At 37.9% G+C, this 9,197-nt stretch overlaps 1 protein-coding gene across 1 annotated transcript in view; it reads right to left on the bottom strand.

Annotated features, from left to right (window-relative positions):
* Positions 1-2,345: 2,345 nt before the first annotated feature.
* MSH2 (mutS homolog 2) overlaps positions 2,346-9,197 on the bottom strand; it is a 55,497-nt gene continuing 48,645 nt past the window's right edge. The window contains exons 15-16 of the mRNA XM_010577761.1: positions 5,167-5,339; positions 2,346-2,753 (exon numbers count right to left, since the gene is read on the bottom strand). Of these exons, the coding sequence (XP_010576063.1) occupies positions 2,583-2,753; positions 5,167-5,339 (344 nt within the window). The 3' untranslated portion in view covers positions 2,346-2,582. The remainder of the gene's footprint in view (positions 2,754-5,166; positions 5,340-9,197) is intronic.

The raw sequence follows: 9,197 nt of genomic DNA, 5'->3' as shown, positions 1-9,197 counted from the left end.
CAGATGAATGTATGCAGCACAGACTAAAAAGACCACACCTGCGGTAAGCATTCAGTGCCACGCTTTCTCCAGTGAATGAGCAAAGAGAAACTTGCATCTTTATTCAAGGCTGACAGTAAGTGGCCTCACCGCTCCTCAGTAGCTACATTATTTTGTTCTGAAGCTTTGATAACCTTTGCATCCTTGGCACAGCTCTGTAATAACCAGACAAGTTCTAGAATTGCTCCTGTCTCATAGGTATGTTTCTGAACAAAAAGCTAAATTGGAACTAACGAAAATAGCCATCCTCCTGCTCACATGAAATCACACTACCTGTAACCCAGTTTGGAAGCAGCACTGACATATGGAGACTAAACTCTGCCTGATCCTCTCTTGCCTATATCCAGTAGCAGCAGTACACTCGGGGCAGGGGAAGTATAGTGTGGAAGAGAAAACAGTTGAAAAGATGAGTCTTAAAATCCCATTAACTTGCACCTTTCTTCCTTGTGAGTGTTGAAGGGCATAAGAAAAACTGCACCTTTTTCATTGCAGATGCATAACTTCGCTTTCTGAAGCGGAGGAGGTGCTGCCCGGAGCTGGTCGTCAGAGTACGCCATCCCTCCGGAATAATGCACACAAGTATTGCTTTTACCCTCAGAGATGGGTAACTCTGGTTACACAGGATCAGCTCTATCAGCCCCCATCTGCAACACAAAAATGAAAGCAGCCTTTCCTCAGCGTACTGCAGACATGCTGTGCTGATGCACCACATCCAGAATGGAAAAAGTGTGAATAAAAACAAGAGGCACTGAATGGAACTAGGAATTGGGTTCAAAGCTAAGAAGCGGTCCCTCGTGCAGGTAGCAGCTCAGCGAGGGACTCCTTGGCTAAGAGTGCTGTAGACACTGAAAGTTCACACAGGGTCAAGGGGAAAACGGAGAAAATCCTGGAAAAGAAAACCACCGATGGTTTTATGCCCGTTCCCACGGTTAGGGACAGGAGACCGAGCAAGGGGCATCTTTGATCAGACCACAGATACCACAGTATATGTAGGAAGAGGCTGTAAGTACCAGTCCTTCCAGTCCCTTCCAAGAACTGCCTCTTTCTAGCAACAGTTAAAGCAGTTTGATCCAATACAAATTGTGTGTCATGGCAGCATTTCATCCTCTAAATTGATTCTCATTTTCTATTTTATGTATAACCCTGTATTTTTGCACAGCTTGTGCTTGAACCAATTTTATTTGCAAAAACAGCTATATTTTTCATTACTTTATGTAACAGATTTTTCCATTCACACACTTCTCCAGTCACAGCTACTGAATACATGTATCAACTGTGCTGTTTGTAAATGCAAGCCTATCTTTGTCTTTGTAAGTAGAATGCATTCTAACTTAAAGACCAAAAAGGTGTTAGGCAGAACCCAAGCCTCTCAAACAAGCCTTTAATTTCTTCTGTTGAGAAGTATATCTAAGTATGTCCAAGTTCTAGCCTAGCTACAAACAAATGTTATCCAACAGCAAGTTGAACAGCACACCTCTTCTATGACTATTGTTGGAACATTTAAACACAGACCACTGCAACACATTAATCCCTGACGTAGAGCTATAGCATGGCTCTAACAGCAGCACTGCTGTCCCCAGCACACACCCACTGATGCAATCTCTGAACACAGCAAGAGTTTGCACGGCATCTTCGGCATGATTTTATTCCTATAATCTCACGCGATAAACACCTTTTCCCATTAATCTTTCAACACTGACAGTTTTAAAAATAGGTAAAGTGTTCTTGAGCTACAATTTAAAATGCTAAATTTCAAGGAGAATATAAACTTGTATCTGGATGCTTTCAAACTCTCAGTGCGAGAAGTACATTAGATAAAAATCAATGCATTCTTTCTCTGTAGAGAGACCTCACAAATCATGACCAACTCAGAAGTTCCAGTTCAACTGTAACTTCACCCCAGCCTCTGCTTACATTGCAAAACCACCAAAACATGCAAGAGTTATCACCACTCAGGCATGAAGAGCAGGCCTGTAATATATTTGACTGGAGCATTAACATCCACACAGCAAACAAAACAATCCCCTCACCCCAAGCTCCATGCAGGTACGTGCAAAAATCTTACGACAAATCACTTGGATTAGATGCTTTTTTCTAACAGAGCGCTAGTATAGTGTTACTAAAACTTTGCTGAATTAATGTAATTGAATCATACAAAAAAGAATCATGGTATAGGACAAAGATTTTGTGTATGCACTGTTGCTTTTCAAGGCTGTGGTAGTTGTATGCCATCTCAATTGTTATACTTTCTAGCACGCTTTTCCCATAAAGTATTACGCATTTTGTTTGTACAGTCAATAATTCTCTCAATACTGAAAAAGCCTTTTATTGAAAACTTCTAAAAGGACACAATGATCACAACTAAAGCAGGAATCTGGCACAGAATGTGCTCAGAATTCCCTACAAAATAATTACAATCCGAGAAAAAAATGCCTACATAAATCAGTACAACTATCATAAAGCATAAAAACTACAAGACAAGAAAATGATAGCTCTTGCAATGTAGAACACGCTTCAAGAGCTGTATCCTGTTCTCACATCTTTCATGATGTAACTTTCGTTCGGGAAATGATTTCATTCACAAAACTGTTGTTCTTCGCCAACACATCATTTCTCAGCTGTTTCAGCTTGATTTTGATATCGTCTTCTGACATATCTGTCAGGGGCAATGCTTTCACTTTACAAAGAAAATCCTGAATTATCTTTTCACCTTCCTGAAATTGAGGGAGAAGGAAAAGAAAACAAAGGATGTTTAGATTGCAAGCAGGATTTTTCCAAATTCCCCAAAGATACAAAGTATTATTCATCACCAGAAACTTTTTGCAGGGGAAAAACATGGTTATTTTTGCACTTGCTATCATGTTCTCAACACCAGAACAATCCAGTTATACTGGTATCAGACGTTCTTTCTCCTTTCAACCCATGAGCAAAAAGCATCAGTTGATCAGCAGAAATACAATATTTGACATTAAGAGCTCCCGTATGTGTTCCACATTTAATTTCAGTGTGCAATCACGTTAGGTGAGGATTGCTAGCAATAATAGCATCAGAGTGGCCATACTACCCAAACTAGTTACTTTTTGGAGGAACTGTAAATCAAAACCAATGTTTCAATATGCTAAAGGAAAGAACGAATTGTAACCAAGCAACTGGAGAGTGGCCGTCACCAAGGAGAACAGATGATAATTAAGCTTTATGCATATGCTTTTACACAAACAGGCAAAGTGGAACTTCTAAACAGTCTGAATTGAATAGCAAGAACAAACATTTCAATCAACAGTATTCAGGATCCCTGTATTAGAAACAACTTGCCCAGAATACAGAATTTTGTCTAGTCCTCTCCATTTTGCATTTTAGAACTCTACTACAGTTTTCTTTGTTTTGTTTTAAGACTAATGCAGTATGTTTTCAGTGCAGAAGTCTCCAAAGGACTTGGAGCATGCTTTTCCCTGCCTGGGTGAGACATCTAAAGCTATGCCATAATATTGCCTAAAGAGTTTATGAAATATTATATGTTACTGAAATATCCAGGACAAAACATGATGCTGTATTTGTCAGAAGTGTTTGCCACATCAATTTAATTTACACCAACTTAAGACCACACAGTCAGATCCAACTAATCTGAAAAATACTTCACCATGATACCTAGCAATTTGGCAAAGGAAAGGTAATAGCGGAGTAACTGAGGTAGTTGGAGGGGGAACCTCCTGGCACTAAAAGGTAGGACAAACCGGAGATTGTTCATCCACAACATCAGACCCACTTACTGAGCCAGGAACAAATGCAGAAGACCTCTGAAACTGAAAATAAAGTAAGAGGTAACAGCTTCTGTCTAGAGCAAAGGCTTTTTAAATGTCAAAAGTGCTTTGGATATGGACTAACACTTCAAGGCTTCTGTATACTGGAGTATTACCAAGATTGCCACTGATGCATAGAAGTTAGAATGAGTTAGAAAGCTGCAAAGTTTCAGGGCAACTGCCAGGACACAGAACTAACATCTGTATATGCATGCAGCAAGGAGGACCTGACTAGTGGCAAAAAACAATGTAAGTCATAAGGCAGCACATGGATTTACTTGGAGGCTGCAGCAGATGTTACTGTAAGGTCTTTTAATCCAGCAACAAAATGACACGGGCCATTCTGAAAAAGCTTCCGGCGAGCTACTGTTTTCCTTTACACTACCTGCTAATGAAGCTTCTTTTAAGAGAAAGTGAAGGGAGAAGAGAAAAAACCAGCTCACTCAAATGGCTTTACACAACTGTATTATGCAGTGTAGACATGATCAGACCTAAGCTGAGATGTGGGTTTCCTCGAGTTGTGCTTGAAGCCTGTGCAAAGCCAAGAGCATTTTACTTCTTGGTTGAGTAGAAAGAATGAAGCTAAAATTCTCACATGTGAAACAGGGAGAACTTTAGGACATCTATAAGTCAGACATTCGAGGTCCAAATTGCTGTGTCCTTCAATATGATCAGCTTGTGAGATGTGTTAGTACTGATGAGACATGGAAGTGCACAAAGGAGAAAGTTTTGTACTCGGCTTTTTTCTGACATGAACAGATCTGAACATGTTCATGTTGAGCTTCAAGAAATCGGCACTAATGAGCCCTCAAATAAGGGGGAGCAAGACCAGGTGCAACCTACCTGCAGAGCCAAGAATAATCTAAACAACAACTGAAACAAAAGCTATAACCTAAGTCCCAAGAAACATTGCATACAAACTAAGTAGCCAACAAAAGTGATCAACAGAAAATTCTGGCTTGGTTCACAGCATAAAGAAAACCCCACACAACAGCTAGAAGCATGGTCCCCGGTATGACTCCAGTTGAATAATGTATGCCAATCATACTAACTACTGATCATTATTAAGAAAAAAATTAGTTGCATTCTCGTGATGACGTTTTTAGATAAAATTCTTGCCTATGTTAACTTGAAATGAATCTAAACCAAAACCCACTACCCTTGAACATCTCTTCAATTCCTAATAAACTTCATAGCTAAAACATTTTGTTACGGAAAAATGAGATTATAGTTAATTATCCTCAAGCTTTGGGGAAATCTGAATCCTTAAACTATTTTGCTTGGGCTATTCCAGCTAAACAAATTTTAAAAAGCATTCCTGATAGCAAACCTCTCTTTCTCTGTAGAATTTCTTGGCTGGTGGTTCTCCTTCAGATTCCTTGGACTTGCCAATGTTTTGAAATTCCTCCAATTCCAATGCTTTCTCTCTTGCACTTTCTATCACATGTTTTGGGAAAGCTGCCAACTCTGCTACATGTATTCCAAAACTCTGGTCACAAACACCTGGATACAGAGAAAAAATACAGTAAAGAATTCTCAAGAGATAATATGGCTACACAGAGATTATATAAACAAACTTGTAATAGTTCTCTGTTCTGAAGAATTAAGTGTGTGACATTGTTTGGTTCTCCCAACATTTTCCAATTTACCTTTTGGACTATACACGACAACACAGACTAAAGAATATGCTCCTATTTAATTAAGCTCTCTTAGAACAGTAGTTGCAGAGCTCCAAAAGTGCTTCAGGAAGAAAGGGAAAACTCTTCAGGCAGAAAGAATTTCCCACTAGTACTTGCCATATGAAATTGAATAATGGTTTTTATTAAAGTACTTCAACACAGTCTGTAGAATATAGTAATTAGCATAATTTATTCTTTTAATATATATCTCACATTTTTCTATATTTGTATGAATACATATATATGTGTGTGTGTATATATATTAAAAAATATTTTAAAAGTTGCATTCTCAATCATCCTCCTCCTCCTTTGCATCAATACCACTTAACTCCTCAGTCTCCTGGAGTTGTCTTTAATTACATACTTTAACTTTACACTTACTTCAATTAATACACTGTATATATCATTTAGTTGAGAAAGAAAAGTTTTCATAATTGCTTAAAATATGTCAATTATACACAGTTACGTAAAATAATTTTCGCTTCAGTATTAAAAGTCCTCTGATACAATCTGTCAACTCCATTCATTTACATTACCATAATTCCAATTGGCCACCCACAAATATTAATTCTGGTCTCCAGCAGGGACTTATGAATAAATGAAGTACACATGTAAAATGATACTTAACTGATCATCTATTAAAAACTGGGTATCTGAAGAATAGGTAAAGGAAAACTTGGCATTTTTTTCTTTTTTATTAACCTTGTAATCTCTCAGGTTTCTTAAAGGAAATCAACATTTTAAAGCAGAAATTAGTTATCTTGATTTTCTCTTAAAAGCACACACCTCCCCAGACACAAAGCTAACTCAGGTGTCTGCTCCAAGAATCCTGAGCAGAGGCCTGGAGAGCAGTACTTTCTGTGTCTCCTCTTCCAGTGTTTCTGTCACACTCTTGAAGCATGAAGACAGGGATGAAAATACTGTATAAAAGTTCCTTGTCATGTACTTCAGATTTAGTTATACATTTCAAATGACATGAAACCTGATATTTGTTTCAAAACACAGCTGTATCCGAGCTGCCTATACTCACGTCCTTGCCTGAACAACATCACTCTTCCAAAAGGGAAAGAGCACAACATTAAATGCAAAAACTTCTGTGAAAGACATCCAATTTGAGACCAGGTATTTTAAGGTGAAGATTTCATAATGTTTTAACTCATCTGACAGAGGTTTAAGTAGATAGATACAAACTATTGTGCCTCTATGCTCAATAGCACTTCCAAGAAAATGGATCGAATGAAAAGACACTGCATGTACAAAGAAAATATGTGTATGACTAAAAATGGCAAAACCAACTGAAGAAAAATATGAAGCCTGGCTTCTAGAGTTTTCACCAGGACCAGAATGGGTGAGTTAGTACAAGTTAAAAAAAACAAGGGGGGTTGAAGGAAGAGAATTAACACAACCTTTGGGGGAATATTAGGGTTTTTTATCATAAGCGTTGCTATTCCAAAGGATTTAGAAGGTAGAAGGTTTAGATTTAGTGTATATTACTTCCCTCCCCAACCTAAGTACTCAAAATAAGGCACCTAAATAAAGATGGATTGTTTGAAGATACTGTACACTGCCAGCTCTCGCTGCACTGAAAACACTCATAGTTTCAATGTATGCTCGCAGCAATTTATGACTATACTTGTCTTCAGTTCCCATGCCACACTAAGTCATATTTTAAGCATTGATTAGAGCAAGGCATTCAGAGGGCTCTGAACCTTCACTTGGTGGAAGGAGCTCAACATGTGCTGACAAAGATGGGAAACAGCAAACTACAAAAGAACCATAGACACTGCCTCTCCACTGGAACAGGCTGGGTACCAGGGCCACAGCACTTTGGACTAATACTCAGAAGCAAAGCCTGGGCATTGCCTAGGGAAAGTGCATGAACAGAGAGAAGGACAGACACCATTTCTAAGGAATAAAGATCTCAAAAGACAAGAACACAGAGTTAAAAGAAACAAGACTGCGGCAGCTGGAGATATTCTAACCAGCTTTAAGTAGACTCTCAGTAAAGCCAGAGGAGAGAAGTATTTCTGGTCATGCTTTGATTCCCCTTGTTCAGAGCAGTCTCCTAGCTTCGCAGAAAAGTACCCGAAACCTAATCACAAGACTATAGCCATAAGGGAATATGGGAATACAAGATTAGAAGTCGTTATACAAGTAATCGAAAAGTAAGAAACGACGTAATTTCATGGATTTAAAACCAGAAGAAATGAGTAATAGTCAATTAGTAATGTCATAGGAGTAAAACAAGCATGGTACCACTTGAGTGAGGCTCAGATCAGGATATAATAAAAACACATTTACCAATTATCTAAAAGATACTTAATAGTACGGTGATAGCCTGTGAAGATTATAAAAATTATCTTTAAAAGCGTAACAGTAAAATTTAATAATTAGACAAAATATTAGATTCATTTCAGAACAATATACGCAAGAAGGAATGAGCTGAGAAGTCCAAAACTGGCTAAAGATATCAGGAAATACTGGAGAGAGTTCCAGGATAACACGTACTGAATATGCACTGATCATGAAAAGCAGTGTTATTAGGATGAACCAGGCAAGCAGAGGCAAGTTATTTGGTATTGTGTCGACACGACAAAACAGCTTTTAAAATGAGGAATGAAGTTCAGCAACTGTACCTGTAAGATTTAATCCTAAACTAAGAAGATAAGTAAACATCTATCTCCAGGACTTGAGATAGGAGACAAGGACTAGCTCTTTAGCCTTAACAAGTATGGATGATGCTCAGTAATTGTTTTAGTAAAGATAATAGCCTAACTCCCCAAATAGTTATTCCTTATTTGAGACAAAACCACTCCACAATGTAAGTTGTTGATTGGATCCAGTACAGCCACACTGTTCTATAGTAACCACGTTCTATCCATCTGAGTGTCATCTAACTCTCCTTCATTGTGGAACTCAGGGAAAATTAAGAGGTATTTTTAAGTGAAAACAGAGCGTAACAGTACTCTGCCCACATTTTAAATCAAAATCTCAGTCCAGAGGTTGGCAACCTGACTGAAATGCTCTTATGGGAACAACAAAATCACTGTAGAGTTTACAACTAAATTAGAATGCCATAAATGACCACACCTTGCAAGCCACAGTTACACAGCCCTGCTTTATTCAGCATAAATATAGGCTCCTGCTGAAGGGAGCAATAACAAATGATTGGCAATATAGAGAAGCAGGAGGAAGCACTTATTGTGGTTAACAGATGAAATTTATGCCCAATTAAAAATTGTCTAATTTAATACCAAAAGGAGTAACTGGATCCACTAAAGGATTTTAATTAAACACATCTGACTTGACTTATACTAACAACACAGGCTACTTGTTGTTTTACTATGACACCATTTGCTAAAAACTAAACATATTATTTTTCCTATATCAAACTACTGCATAAATTGGGCAACATCTTTCTTCAATGACCAAGGCTTATTACAATGAAATAGATATTATTAAAAACTGTCAGCACAGAAAAGTTGCGTTCATTTCTTTTAAAAGAACAGTTTGAGGAACATAAGTCTTTTCTATCAGCAGGTTAAAATGGCTGATTTAGGAAAACAGAAAATAACCTTCTGGAACCCTTCTCTCTGCTCTTTAAAAAAAACAAAAAAGGAACCAACCTCAAAAGCATTGACCTGAGTGGCAGAAATAACCTAGAAGTCTTAACAAATAACCA

Source organism: Haliaeetus leucocephalus, unplaced genomic scaffold, assembly GCF_000737465.1.
Source record: "Haliaeetus leucocephalus isolate CR32 unplaced genomic scaffold, Haliaeetus_leucocephalus-4.0 Scaffold577, whole genome shotgun sequence".
NCBI lineage: Eukaryota > Metazoa > Chordata > Aves > Accipitriformes > Accipitridae > Haliaeetus > Haliaeetus leucocephalus.
The sequence above is the reverse complement of the archived record's forward strand: the minus strand, read 5'-3'. Positions and strand labels throughout refer to the sequence as shown.